This window comes from Python bivittatus, unplaced genomic scaffold (genome assembly GCF_059951505.1).
Source record: "Python bivittatus isolate LINGU-HERP-01145 unplaced genomic scaffold, Pbiv_v1 ctg000440_np1212, whole genome shotgun sequence".
In the NCBI taxonomy this organism is placed as follows: domain Eukaryota; kingdom Metazoa; phylum Chordata; class Lepidosauria; order Squamata; family Pythonidae; genus Python; species Python bivittatus.
Window position 1 is genome coordinate 2,960,173 of NW_028277063.1, and position 15,029 is coordinate 2,975,201.

General features: G+C 43.9%; 1 protein-coding gene across 4 annotated transcripts in view; it reads left to right on the forward strand.

Moving 5' to 3' along the window:
• Positions 1-15,029, forward strand: part of LOC103062396 (myosin-10-like) — a 58,822-nt gene that overhangs the window by 28,693 nt on the left and 15,100 nt on the right. For all 4 annotated transcript variants that reach the window (XM_025169584.2, XM_007432932.4, XM_025169585.2 and 1 more), the window contains 16 exons: positions 1,175-1,368; positions 2,013-2,134; positions 2,576-2,645; positions 2,768-2,928; positions 3,530-3,638; positions 4,263-4,394; positions 4,987-5,193; positions 6,136-6,273; positions 7,451-7,574; positions 7,937-8,108; positions 10,544-10,756; positions 10,924-11,068; positions 11,392-11,598; positions 12,465-12,569; positions 13,951-14,103; positions 14,456-14,704. In XM_025169584.2, the coding sequence (XP_025025352.1) occupies positions 1,175-1,368; positions 2,013-2,134; positions 2,576-2,645; positions 2,768-2,928; positions 3,530-3,638; positions 4,263-4,394; positions 4,987-5,193; positions 6,136-6,273; positions 7,451-7,574; positions 7,937-8,108; positions 10,544-10,756; positions 10,924-11,068; positions 11,392-11,598; positions 12,465-12,569; positions 13,951-14,103; positions 14,456-14,704 (2,501 nt within the window). The remainder of the gene's footprint in view (positions 1-1,174; positions 1,369-2,012; positions 2,135-2,575; positions 2,646-2,767; positions 2,929-3,529; positions 3,639-4,262; positions 4,395-4,986; positions 5,194-6,135; positions 6,274-7,450; positions 7,575-7,936; positions 8,109-10,543; positions 10,757-10,923; positions 11,069-11,391; positions 11,599-12,464; positions 12,570-13,950; positions 14,104-14,455; positions 14,705-15,029) is intronic.

The following is a 15,029-nucleotide window of genomic DNA, read 5'->3' on the forward strand; positions in this document are numbered from 1 at the left end:
TAAATCCCATTAACATAAATAGGGATGAACCCCAAGTAAAGGCATTTTAGAAAGGCAATTTAAAAATTGCTCATGAACTTGAAAATTAAAATTCAAAATCTTTCTCAACTCTCTCCTCTTTTGGACTGAAATGCTTGGCTAAAGTACCTTTGTCTCTCTTTATTCAAAAGTCTGTTTCCTGCACTTTTTGAAGCTGCTTTAGATTGAGGATATTTTGTGGAATTCCCATGGATTGTTCAGACACTTTTTATCATTGATTTGTAATCTTGCCATGTTTCCCAATTATGGTTCCTTGTTTTTCCTAGTGGAGAAAGTCTGATCAAGTAATGCAGTCTGTACAGTTTCTTAAATGATGGGGGGAAAGGCTTTCTCTTCAATGCTATTTTAGTGGGTCATAAACACAAAAAAATATACAGTATCTCCTAGTCTCCTATTGTGGAATGAAAATGGCAATTCCACATGTTACCTATAGTAGAAAACTAATGATTTACTAATACTAGGAACCAGTTAATAGATACTAGGAAAGTACCGTAAGATCCCTGTGACAGATGAGAGAAATCAGTTCCTTGCTGCTGGATAACACTTACAACTTTCTAGTTTCCATGCTGCTTACAATCTAAATTGTGTGGCTTTAGAAGTAGAGAGGGATGAATAGATGTCTGTCCAAAATCTTGAAGGACCTTGCTTTGAAGCCTTACAGGACCTAACTATCTCAGGGCCATACTTTTTTAAAAAAAAAAGAGTCCCCAAAGGGCAGAGGTTGTGACTGGGAATGTTATGACATCACCAGAGTGGGTGGCACCAATATTTTTGGCCAAAAGATCAGATCACCGTAGTGCTTATGGGGTGTTTTGATGCTTTAACCTCTCCAATCTCTCCACCCATTCTGGGAGCTACAAAGGAGTACTGGGAGGGTTTGATGTGGCCATGTTGCCTCCCCCCCCCAATCCAAACTATCTGGATTTGCTATCTGTACTAGTCCTACAGTTTTAAATGTAATATAGTTGAATAATTAGGTAACTTCTGCTCTCCGTAGGATAACTATCATAAATGAATGCTTACTTGGGATGGAGATTGGAAACTGAGGAAATTCACAACTTATTGGAATTTCAATATGGGGAGTAGGATGGAGATAGTGATTGTGAGATCAAAAGCCTTTTCTCCTTCTCCCTAGTGGATCGGATTGTGGGTCTGGACCAAGTAAGTGGAATGGGAGACCTCGCCTTTGGCGCCTCATACAAGACAAAGAAAGGAATGTTCCGGACTGTGGGGCAGCTGTATAAGGAGTCTCTCTCCAAACTTATGTCAACCTTGCGCAACACCAACCCCAACTTTGTGCGCTGCATCATACCCAACCATGAGAAAAGAGTGAGTGGGGGCTTTGGGGCCTGGGATTAAGTGTCTGTACAGGAATAGGAAGCCATGAAAGAAGTTGACCATATCTTTTGCTCAGATATATCAGAAGACCCTAAGATCTCCCCTGTTATACAGACAAGTGAAGGCTTTTTCTTGGTTAAGATACAATGTTGTTAGCTACTACCTCTTGGTAGTACTCTTCCTCATGAGAAAAAATCTTGACGGTGAGAGAAATAATTGGGCAGCTTGATTGTATGAAGAAAATTATGAGGAAGATAAGTGTGTTTGTATTGAAAACTATTGTGTGAGGCCTTTGATTATAAAAGAATGAAGGTGATATGAGAATATTGAACTTGAATCATAGGAAGCCTAGGGTTGAATTCTCACTCAGCCATGCAGTTCTGCAGAATTGATCAGCCATGTATCTTCAGCCTCATTTATCTCACAAAATTGTTATCAATATGAGTGGTATGCCTTGAGCTATTTGCAGAAAAGTTGACAATAAATGTGAAAAAGAAATAAGAAAAATAAGAAGCGATATTGTTAGTGGTTAGCTTTAGAATGTTAAGAAATTCCCATCCAGATTCTTCAGAACAGGCCCTATTTTGGCTCCCATAGCATTTTCTCACATGTCCTTCTCTTGACACCTGTTACAGGCTGGAAAACTGGAGCCGCATCTTGTACTGGACCAGCTGCGCTGCAATGGAGTCCTGGAGGGAATTCGCATCTGCCGCCAGGGATTCCCCAATCGCATTATCTTTCAGGAATTCCGCCAAAGGTACACCGTTTTGGTGATGGGCCCTCAGCAGAAGGGGACAGTGGTGTATATGCAGGAACACCCAAACAATTGTCAGTCATTTAGGATTTGATCTGCAGCCTTAATGCCCCTAGAATTTGGAGATGTTACTTGTGACTTCCAGTGGAATCTCAGGCCTGCATAGCATGTTTTGTTGTATGCCAGAGTGGTGTGATGGTTAAGATATTGGATTCGGACCAGGAAAAGCCAGATTGAAGTCCAACCTCAGTGAGAACTTTGGGCCAGTTGCTGTCGCTCAGCCTAATGATGGTAGCTGTTGTGGGTGTTAAAATGGAGGAGGGAATGCTCAACTGAGTTCGTGTAGGAAAGATGAAATAAAAATCAAAGGAATTAAAATAAATTATGTGCAGTGTGGTTGAATGTCACTTTCCAACTCCTTGGTTTCTCCTTATTCCTTAACAGATACGAGATCCTGACGCCAAATGCCATTCCCAAAGGGTTCATGGATGGAAAACAGGCCTGTGAACGTATGGTATGTGTGAGGTTTGCTTGCTAGAGCAACCAAGGCAACATGGGCTAAAGCTAGCTCACTCCCAAAGTGGTTTGAGTGGGTTCCTCATGCTCTTCTGTCCCTCTGCATTTTTGTCATTCCAGATCAAGGCTTTGGAGTTGGACCCTAACCTCTACCGCATTGGCCAAAGTAAGATCTTCTTTCGGGCTGGTGTTTTGGCTCACCTGGAAGAGGAACGAGACCTGAAGATTACAGATATAATTGTGTCTTTCCAGGCAGCTGCCAGGGGATACCTAGCTCGCAAGTGAGCACTGAGCAGGGACTGGGTTGAATTATGACCTGTGTCTAAAAGCATGGACAGAAGAATCTAAAGCACACTTCCTTACCCTAGTGGAGTCCAACTTCCTGAAGATCTGGATCATGACTTCTCCCTGTCTTACTACCTGATGATCTTTTAAACAGGAGACTGAACTAGAAGCATCACAGGCATAAAGCTGGGGGAGAGGGTGGGAGAAGCTTTGACCACTGGCCATACCAGTTAGGCTGTTATATTTGAAGTTTGGTAGCATCTGAAAAGCTACCGTTTCCTGATTCCCTAAAGGAGACATAATAGGACTGTCCCCTAAAAGATTAAAAAACAGTCCATAATTGATAACTTAACAGATTTGGCTAGTAGATTACATTCTCCCCCCAACCCATCCCCATTGGCTTTCCTGTCCCCTTTTCTTTTTAAAATCTGCAGCCTGTATAAAATGTTAGCTATATGGACCTTTTCTTTTGGTATGGGGAGAAAGGCAAGGAGTGTTGCAGTCACAGAACATGCAGACTTAGTTTCCTAAACGTGGCTGTCGGTATGGCGATCATGAGATTCATGGATGGTTTTTTTCCCCCTCCCCATCTCTCAGAGCTTTCATGAAAAAGCAACAGCAGATGAGTGCCCTCAAAGTCATGCAACGCAACTGTGCAGCCTACCTCAAACTGCGCCACTGGCAGTGGTGGCGTCTGTTTACCAAGGTGGGTCAAAATGGTTAGATCTGGAAAAAGTCGTCTGTTAATAGATAGGAGATGATACCGTTGCAAGATTGGGTGGTGAAAAGTGAGAAAGCAGACAGGAGTGGCTGGATTTCTGAAAAGCACATTGAGTAGCTTCTAAATGATGGATGGATGGATGGATGGATGGATGGATGGATGGATGGATGGATGGATGGATGGATCAGAAGTCGGGCTAGCCATTTCACTTCTACTAAACTGAAGCAAATCAAACATCTCACAGATTTCTAGAGCCACAAGTCATTGCTCCAAATATAAAGTTCCTGGGACAGGACTACTTTATCCTTTTACAGATTGCGTAGAAGGGAACATTTTTAGTAACTGCTAGACTGGGAAGTTAGAAAAAATCTCAGAAGGAAGCAATGGAAACCCAATCTGCATGTGTATGAGAAAGCTGGTGACATCCTTGGAAAAGCCATGATATAAAAGCACAGTTTTGCACAGTTCCCTGGCCCTCTGCCACTTCCCTGATCCCTTCTGGTCATGAAATGCCGTCAGAAGGGAAATAAGTTTGGAATAGCATACTAGATTGAAATTTTGCACCACCTCCCCCACTTTCGTTTTCTCAACACCTGTGTTTTTTTCCAGGTGAAGCCCCTGTTGCAAGTGACACGCCAGGATGAGGTGATGCAAGCAAAGGCACTAGAGCTACAGAAGGTTCAAGAAAAACACACAAAAACCCAACTGGACCTTAAGGAACTGGAAAACAAATACCTACAGGTAAATAGGAATAATGGAGAACCAGCCATACTTCCCTTCAGCACACGATTCTTTTCTACTTCCAGTTGCAGCTCTTATCCATTCCCTTGTCACTTTTCTTCTATGACATTGTTCTTCTTATGGCCTCCTCTCTTGCCATCTCTCAGATCGTTTCATAATAGGTTTGCTAAGCTGCTCTAAGTTTCTCTTGGTTGGCCAGGAAACTTCTCGCTAGGTTCCAGTAGCGTTCTGCATCAAACCTCTACTCCATTCTGCTAATTACTTTAATTATTCCTGGTCTTAATGGCTCACTTCCCTTTCTCCTGCATCAGCCCTCATTATCTGAGACTTATGCTCCATTTTCTCAGCCTATCTCTGTCCCAGTCCCTGTACTCCAACAACTCTCTTTCCAGTGTCTTCTGTGAGGGGTCTGTAGGCTGGTAGGCTACACAGGCTTGGCTTTCCACGCAACATTTCCAGTTTAAAAGGACTTCAGGAAGCAAGGTAGAGGAAGACCTTCACCCAGGATGCTTAAATCTAGATCATCGTGGTACTCTGAACTAGAGCTTTCATGAACCTCATGCCTGGTCCTTTGATCCCACTTTCATGGCAGCTTTCGGAGGAGAAGGCCATCTTGGCTGAGCAGCTGCAAGCTGAGACAGAGCTGTTCGCCGAAGCTGAGGAGATGCGGGCACGGCTGGCAGCCCGGAAGCAAGAACTGGAGGACATCCTGCATGAGCTAGAGTCACGTGTGGAAGAGGAGGAGGAACGATGCCAGCAGCTGCAGGGGGACAAGAAGAAGATGCAACAGCATGTTCAGGTGTGAGAACTGGGGTGCAAAAAGAGGTGCAATAATAGAAGATGCTAATCCTGCTTGATTTTGTAAGTTTGATGCAGATATCAGTCTTCCAGTGGCCAAACATTCAGCAGATATAGCCATAATCTTACCTAGATCTTTCATTGCAAAGTAACAGGGTTTTTTTTTTCCATGCTGGCATTGGGGATCTGAAACTATCTTCCTAGAAAGGTTTGTTTCGTTCAGGCCCTTTCTAAGAGTATTTGTTCAGATAATCTTTCTGGGATATTAATTATGGTTTTTTTATTTTTTCCAAAGCACATGGTGAAGTTCATAGCTTATCTGCTACATCTTCACAAGTGATGTGAGGTTAGACAGAAATACTGTTTCATAGTTGCCCATTGAATTTACCGGAAGTCCCCGGGTTAAGAATGCCCGATTTACAGACGACCCGTAGTTAAGAACGGAGCCTACTGTAGTAAACTTCGAGTTAAATACACAATGGTTTGAATTAATTACACAATACTACTTACACAGTATTATACAATAATACTGTTCTGGCTTACATACAAATTCGATTTAAGGACAGATCTTGGGAACGGAACTCGTTCTTAAACTGGGGACTACTTGTATGACTAAGCAGGTCTTTGAATGAGGTCTTGTCCTATACTCTAATCCACCTTCCCCAACCTGGTGCCTTCCAAAGGTGTGTTGGACTAAACTCCAATGGTCCTCAGCTAAAATGGCCAATAACTATAGGCTAGAGTAATCTAACACATTTGGATATCACCAGCTGGGAAGAGGCAGTAACATAACATGATTCTAACCCTGCAATGGAATAAATACCACCACAAGTGTAGAAAGTTCTACTAATCTTGCTGTTTATCTAGAGAAACCCAGTACTTGATTCACGAGCATCACCATCCATATGACACTTTGGGCATTTCATGATTCTTCTGGTTGTAGGACCTTGAAGAGCAACTGGAGGAAGAGGAGGCTGCTCGACAAAAGCTGCAACTGGAAAAAGTCAGCACAGAAGCCAAGCTGAAAAAAATGGAGGAAGATCTGCTGGTGCTCGAAGACCAAAATTCTAAGTTGCATAAAGTGAGTGTGGACCTTCTGTCTTGCCGTGAAGTAAAATAAGTATGTGCTGGAGTGTGCCTTCTATCATGTGGGCTCTCCTCATATGTTTTTGGTCATCCAAACTGATGTGTGCTAGAAAAGGAAGGTGATTTACAGCCTATTAGTATCGTTTGTTTATTTATTTATTTCTATTTTATTTTGGTGCTGCTTTTCCTCCTAGAAGAGCCCGGAGCAGTTGACAAGAGAAAGGGAAAAAATCTTAAAGAAAACCAACAGTGCTTAAAAAGAGTATATACAAACGTTAAAAAACAAGTTCATGATTTTTTACAGCATAAGAAAAACAAACCAATGAGAGAATTAAAAGCAGCCTAGTCCTAGAGGAATTGTTAACCTCTAAATGTCTGAACCATAAGTAAAGGGAGCTCTCCTTTGAGGTGTGACTTCATGGACACCTCTGTGTAGTTTTTTTGGCAACTGGGCACAGATGGTTTGCCATGACCACCTTCTGGGATTTTTTTTTTCAACTTCTCAAGCTGGCCTATATCTTTGGGATTTCCTGATGGCCTACCAGACAAGTACTAACAAGGACTATCCCTGTTTAGCTTTCCTAGATCAGAAAAGGTTGGTTAGTTACTGCTACCTAGCTGAGCACTTGAACAAACAGGACTATCTTTATGAGAGAAGGGAGCATGGAAGCCAAGTGAACATCTCTTTGGGAGAGGATTCCATACCTGGAGCACTGTCCCTGAGAAGGTCCTACTCCTGGCCATTGCACTATGAGCCAGACCAACGGTGGGACCACAAATATGGTTTCCCAGCAAATCATGAGTGGGGTGGTGTTGGGGGAAGCAGTCTCTAAAATGCCTGGATCTCAAGCCATTACTGCTAGTGCAGAATGGTATGCCCTTGGAGACACAAATTCCTTAAATCTTGTGTGGCCTTCTACAGTGTGATGGCCTCCAAACATGATAGACTGCAACTCTCATAACTGCTAGATATCATGGCCAGTGGGGAAATCTGCTGTAGAGTTATTGGAAGCCCTACAGGGAGATGAAAGCTGCATTGAAGGGCCTTGGTGGGAGGCCAATTAAGAGCCTGGACATTGACCAATAGGATGCATGAGGGAATGGCCAGATTTTGTTTTCCAGTTCCCCAACCTCATATAGTCTCTTCCCTTTCTGGTTATTGACTCCACTAGGAAAGGAAGCTGATGGAGGAACGCCTATCGGAGTTCACCTCTCATATGGCAGAAGAGGAAGAGAAGGTGAAGAGCCTGTCCAAACTGCGCAACAAATATGAAGCTGTCATAGCTGACATGGAAGGTATGCCAGGGAACAGAGCAGTCTGCAGGGATGGGCTGCCCAAATTATATTTAATGTGGACCTGTGCTCTGGCAAAATAGGCATCACCTGCTCCTCATCCCTTGGCACCTCACGTGGTATCCACATGGCTTGCATGTAAAATGTTCCTAGTTTAGTTCTAGAGCATCTCTGGTAGGAAGATAAAGAAAAGGATCCTAGAGAGCCATCTCTCATAGAAGTAGAGCAATTCTGGGCACAGGTGGACAAATGCTTTGATCCACCTAATGGTCTGAGACCTGTGGTTCTTGGCCCCCCTCCAAAATACTTTGGAGATCCTTCCTCTTGCCTGATTTTCCCATTTCTCTTTCCTCCCATCCTTCCAGATCGGCTCAAGAAGGAAGAAAAGGGGCGCCAGGAGCTGGAGAAGCTGAAGCGGAAGCTGGATGGGGAGGCAGGCGACCTGCAGGAGCAGGTGGTGGAACTGCAGCAGCAGCTGGAGGAGCTCCGCCAAGCACTGGCAAAGAAAGAGGCTGAGCTGCAGGCAGCCTTGGCCAGGTAAGGACGTTTGGCCTGCAGGGGGAGGTGATTCCCACTCCTCCCTTGGAGGAAAAGACCTGCATTGAAGCAACCCAGAGATCCCCTACAAGGAGCTCTTTTTTCTGTTTGAAATGTGTGATAACAATTTAATATGCTTTGTGTAGCTTCTATTGACATGAGATCAATGTAGTGCTTTGTTCAACCTATGGTATAAATAGCCAGAGCCCAGTACAGGGTGAGAAGGCACATCTCAAGCCTAAGGACCAAAATGGATGCAGCAACATTCAAGTCATTTGAAATATACGTGAATGGCTTTTGAAAAAGCAATTTGCAGGAGAGATGGAGGGGAGAAAGGGAGGGGAGGGAAACCCCATCCAGACTGGCCTATGAATCTGTGTACTTCCTAAAGAGAAACTCATTCAAGCAGTTGTATTAAATATATTAAGAATAATTTTTTTTCCTGTGCTGCCAGAAGAGATTGCCTGATTATGTGGGTTCTCAAAGTAACCATTAACAAACCTTTGAGTGGTGATAGCATTAATATAGTTATTAAAAAGATGGCACATACAGCCTGGCACACAGAAAATAGCATGAGTTTATGGTAATTAACTATATAACTTAAGCCTTAATTTCTTTTTAGAGCAGCAGGCACTTATCTGAGGATTAACAAGTGGCAGCTGTTATAAATTATTATTATTAGATTTTTATCCCACCTTTTTTATATATAACTCAAGGTGGTGAACATAACTAATACTCCTGCCTATTTTCCCCACGACAACCCTGTGAGGTGGGTTGGGCTGAGAGAGAGTGCCTGGCCCAAAGCCACCCAGCCAGCTTTCATGCCTAAGGCAGGCCTAGAACTCACAGTCTCCTGGTTTCTAGCCCAGCACCTTCACCACTGCACCAAACTGGCTCTTTCATCCTTTGTCCTCCCTGCAGTTCTGATCCAGTTCAAAGGTTTTTGTACCTTCAACTTGCTTCTTTAAAAGCCAGCCATGCAACTGTTAACTGTGTAAAGGCCATCTCATCTGCTTTTTACTTCATCAATTCTGGGCCTGGCCGGTGTGTCTGTTTGGGAGCCCTCCTTCATTCTCCTTATTGGCAGTTCCCGGCATTCCAGGCATGATATCAAGATTATGAAAGTGAATTAATTAAACCAACAGTCTGATGAAAGAGATTTTCACACAGGAAGTTGGGAAGAGGAGAAAACAAGAAAAATTCCAAGCTGAGCCTTGTCTCCCATGTACATCTGAGCCATATCTCAGATGTGCATGGGAGACAAGGCTCAGCTTGGAATTTTTATATATTATGTAATCTGTACTTAGATGTACAGATTACATCTAAGTCGAAATGTTGGGCCTTCTGTATCATTGCGGGCTTTCTAGCCCTATCATTGCGGGCTTTCTAGGGCAGTGTTTCTCAACCAAGCCTGGCTAAGGAATTCTGGGAGTTGAAGTCCACCCACCTTAAAGTTGCCAAGTTTGAAGAACACTGATCTAAGCGATTGTGAGAGATTGTGGGAGAGTGCCGAAAGGGAAATTAGTAATAAAACAATTAAGAGATAGAGGAGGAGTTCATTGATAGCTTATCTTATAAATGGCAACTTAGCTGAGGTGGCAAGAAATCCAGAAAGTCGTTCAAGGAAACTCTGCCCCAATAAATTCTCTTTAAATGAGAATTTGAAGTTTTCAAGATTCTATATTCACCCCAGGTTTAGCATTAAAGACACATTACTGAAATTACTGTAAGACTTGCTTTCCTTGATCTTGCCAAGCTATGTGGTGTTTTATGGCTATCATATCCTTTTTATTCTTTCTCCCCAGCTGTGGCGGGCTTTCTTTTCCTTATCCTCTAGAGCAGGGTTCCTCAACCTCAGCAACTTTAAGATGGGTGGACTTCAACTCCCAGAATTCCCCAGCCAGGCTTGGTTGAGAAACACTGCTCTAGAAAGCCCACAATGATGGGGCTCATACAGAAGGCCCAACATTTCTACTTAGTTTTGATGTTGCTTTTTCTGACATGGGAAGTTGTGAACAAAGAAGACTGACGTTTATCGTGATGTTTGCTAAACGATCTAGGCATTCCACATAAACAATCACAAAATGTGTTGATAGAATAAGCAAGATTTCGGAAGATAATGTTAACATAGTTTAGAGGGAGGAGTCAATGTTGCCAGAGATTGGAATTCTCTGGAGCAAAAGAAGTGAAGGCTGTTGATTACCAGAGGTGTATACGATTATAAAAATGAACTCTAGGACTGAATACTTGTAGGAGGTCTCCCCTGCAGTCCTTATGTGACTGTCATGGCTTCTCTCTGAGAATCTTGGGAAATTCAGGCTGCTTGACTGTGGGCGTTGTCTTTGAGCTCTGCTCTCCGCCCTGGATACTTGGTGCTACCAGCTCCCCACTTCCCAGGTCCTTGGTCCCTCTGACCTTTCTTACTCACCATGCAGAGTGGAGGAAGAATCATCCCAGAAGAATGCTGTGCTCAAGTCCCTGCGCGAGCTGCAAGCACAACTGTCAGAATTGCAGGAGGACCTGGAGTCTGAGAAGATGGCCCGTGCCAAAGCTGAGAAACAACGGCGTGACCTGGGGGAGGAGCTGGAAGCTCTCAAGACAGAACTGGAGGACACCTTGGACTCCACAGCCGCACAGCAAGAGCTACGGTAAAAGATGGGCGTGCCCAGAGAGGCCTGTCTCACCCACATGTTGCTGCATCTTGGGTGAGACATCTGGGTGCAGAAATGAGCCTCGTCCCTCACCAAAAATCCAAAAATGCAATGGATGCAGGCTGTCTCCTCTTACTAATTTATCCTTTCTCTTCCTCTTTCAGGTCAAAACGAGAGCTAGAGGTGACAGAGCTCAAGAAAACCATTGAGGATGAGATCAAGGCACACGAAGCACAGGTGCTAGATATGCGCCAGCGCCACACCAGTGCTCTGGAGGAGCTGTCAGAACAGCTGGAGCAGTCACGACGGGTATGCTGCTGGAAGTGGAGCCTGCTAGGTTTATTAGAATGAAGTGAGAAAGGGAGGTCTAAGACCCTCATCCTGATGGGTTTAGCTTTGATAAATCTGATAGTACAAAACAAAGAAAAGCCTGCCTCAATGTAGACTTTTGTAAAGTGAAGAGATGTAGTTTGAGGCTTACTCAGAATCTAAAGCGTGTCCTTTTGAAAGTTAGGCCCATTGAACAGGATGGGGTTTACTCCAAGAAATATAAATTGTAGCGCTGGAGGTCATGGGAGGAGGGGAGTATCTGAAGGCCCACAGCTTACTTCTGTTATTTCTGTCCTCCCTAGTTCAAAACTACTCTGGAGAAGACAAAGCAAGCCTTGGAAGGGGAAAATGCAGAGATGCAGAAGGAAGTGAAGATCCTGCAAGGGGCCAAATTGGAATCTGAGCAGCGGCGTAAGAAGCTGGAGAGTCAAGTCCAGGAGCTGCAGCTCCGGGCAGCTGAGAGCGAAAGAGTCAAGTGTGAGCTCACGGACAGGCTGGTGAAGCTGCAGGTGTGTAGGCCCACACGTGAGTGAGTCTGCGTTAAAAAAAGAACTGTATTTTGAATTGCTGTGTTCTGCTCCAAAGTACTTGTTTCCACAAAGCATTTCCTAGATCCCTATATCCTTGGATCAGCCTTCTCCAGCCTGACCATGCTTACTGACAATTATGTGAGCTGAACCACTACATGGAGGGCACCAGGTTGCAAAAGGTTGCCATGGGAATCATCTTCCCAGTTTTATATAAGGCTCCTATATGTCTCTAAATGTTCTTCTGTGTCTTGCTGATTTTCTGCCATTCAACCCACAGAATTCTATGTTTAGGTTTCATTATGCAAGGATTTTTTTCTTTACATAATTTTGCTGCAGAGATGGAGGCTGCAAGATGATTGGGGAAATGCTGGTTAGCTGATTGATGTTTAATGACAAAAATCAGAGGATGAGCACTGGAACTGATGACCCACTAGGGTGGCCAAGCTGACCCACTAGGGTGCAGGTGAATGGCAGGCAATGGAAAAAGAAACAGTAGCCAAGGAGCACATGCCTCTGAGATGGCTATGGCTGGAGGCTATGAAGCCCGGTATCTTCTCTGCTTTCTGAGCCTTCAGTAGTCATGTCATTTTGGCTTTCAGGCCTTTCGCAAGACCCATGGGACCTGCAAGTGTTCATGTTCCAAAGCTGAGTTTCTCAAGATGTCATATTCTGAGCCAGATACCATGTCCTTGTTTGTATGGTGGAATGAATGTTATATGAAACTCTGCCTTCATCCCTAGCTTTTCATTTGTGAGAGTTTGATGATTTGATGTTCTTGGATGCATTTTTACTTTTCCATTGGTTTGTTTTTCTGTCTACCTGTGGTTGCCATCTCCTGCAAACAGAATGAGCTCGATGGAGTCTCTGGTACCTTGGGAACTGCAGAGTCCAAGACAATAAAGCTTGCCAAAGACCTGGCTAGTGTTGAATCCCACCTGCAGGATACTCAGGTACATAAGAAAGGTGGGAGCGAGAGAAGCTCAGAAGCTGGTGAAGAACTGCATTTTGTTTGGGGATCGGGGATGTAATGTGTATGTACTCTGACTCTTGGTGGATTTTCATAGCAGGCTCCCGGAAGCTAGGGGAGAGAGTTGAAGAGAAAAACAGCAACAGGGATTAGAACATACAGCTTGGGTCTGTGAAACAGCTGGTTGCTGTCTGTGTAGTTATGAGTACATTGAAATTTGCCCATATGACACAGCTACTTCAGGAGCTGCACTGACTGTCAGTTAGCTTCCAGCTGTAATTCAAGCTGCTGGTTGTCCCCTGTACAGCCATTTGTGTCCTAGGGCCTGGAGATCTACAAGACCTCCTCCTTGGACTGAATCTGCCCACCCAGTGAGATTGAAAAGAGGGAGATTGCCAAGGGTCCCTTCTTTGGGGCAATGCTCTCTCTCTACAAGGACCTTGGGGGTGAGCCTGCCACGGAAATCCAGTCCTTCGCAAACTTATTTGGCTTCTGAAGGGTCATAAAGGTCTGGCTGTTTAGGAAGCCATTTTGGGTATGTTGAGGTTTAATCTGTTCCCACAAGATGGTTTTGGGGCTTTTATATGTTGGAATTTTTTTACTATTATTATCCCTTATGCTGTTCTTTAAGCCCATTGCAGCCTATGGGAATTTAGTGGCATAGAAGCCTAAGCAAATAAAGTAAGCAAATAAATAAATAAATAAGATTGTGCCAATACACTCAAAAATAGTAGTTTCTAATTAGTCTCTAAAAGAGCTATGCAGAGTTATGGATTTAAAGAGCAAAATGTGATTTGGAGCCTGCATGTGGGAGCCCCTTAAAAGCAGCTATGTCTTTTCCTGGAATGGTACATCAAGTGTGCAAGTCCACAGCTGCTTCAAAGGGTTCCCAAGAGGTACTGCATGTATGCTCACACATTTTGCCCTTCCAATCCAGGTTTCCGTATAGCCCTAGGTTTAACATGAAAACATTATTAAAAGCTTGCTAAAGAGAAGTTACTTTAGAATTTTATAGACGTTAGTGGGGATAAGCTCCAATGAGTAGGATATAAAATAATTTGGTAGGGGAGCGTTATGGCAAGAAAGCCCAATTCCATTCCCTACAAATTCTTTGCCAGAGAGAAGACTCTCTACAAGACTGATCTGTTGAAAGATGGGTGGGGGGCAGATTGGATTGTGGGTCTAACTGGAAGATGGTCTTCTGCTTCTCCAAGAACCTCCATTAGGCTAGAAATGGCTGCTCTTGAGCAAAAGAACATCTGATTTCTATGAGGAAGAACTGGAGATCTTATATCCAGGGGGAAGAGGATGGGTTCAGTCTCTGACCCACACCTTTTATCCTTCTCTCCCATCTTCTATCTCAGGAATTACTCCAAGAAGAGACAAGGCAGAAGCTGAATCTGAGCTCTCGAGTCCGGCAACTGGAAGAAGAAAAAGGAGCTCTGCTAGAGCAGCTGGAGGAGGAGGAAGCTGCCAAGGGCAACTTTACTCGCCAGATCCAGAGTCTGCAGCAGCAGGTGGGATAGAAACACAACCCAAGCAAAACCCCATCGAAGAAAAAAAAAGTTGATTCATTTAATAAGAAAATTTAGATATCAGGACTTACTCTTCTCTCCTCAGGGGTTTGATTAGGAAAATATGGTTCCAGGCCCAGTGCTGCCAAATCTCTTTTCCTTATCTCTTAATAAACACACGCTAAGGTTATATTTTTAAAAAGTTCTGTGAAAACAGCATATGGAGGAGCATCATGAAGGTCACGGGGGATTGCTGCTGGGCTTTTGTGTTCTGCAAGAAGCTTCCATTCCCTCAGCAACTTTAGTAGCATAGATGTATAGACTTATGTGTGATTTTTCTTGGCGGTTTTACCAGGTGATGGAGACCAAGAAGAAACTGGAGGAAGATGCTGGAGTAGCAGAATCAATTGAAGAAGCTCGGCGCCGGGCAACCAAGGAACTAGAGGCACTCACCTTGCGCTATGAGGAACGTGTCCAGGCCTGTGACAAGTTGGAGAAAGGGCGAACCCGTCTGCAGCAGGAGCTGGATGACGTCACCGTTGCCCTTGATCAACAGCGTCAGGTGGTTTCTGCGCTTGAGAAGAAGCAGAAGAAATTTGACCAGGTGAGGCTTTGTTTCATCCATCAGGTCTCTCCCCAGAACTATGTTTCTTCACTTTGTCCATTGTACAGCTGTGTCCTACAGTGGTGGGAACTTGCCTTGAATTCTGATTCTAAGTGGTTTGGTCTCCCTAAAATAAAAAGTATTTTCTCAAACCTGTATCCCCATAAACTGAGCACTTAACTCGCTGGTAACAGATGTCCTTCTTCTCTTCTCAGAAGCCTCCATCACTAACATCCTCACTCCCAAATTGCCTCTTCAGGTCAGGTAGCTTTGCTACCCACCTGCCTATTTGATGAAATCATTAAACTTGGAAAATTAGACCCTG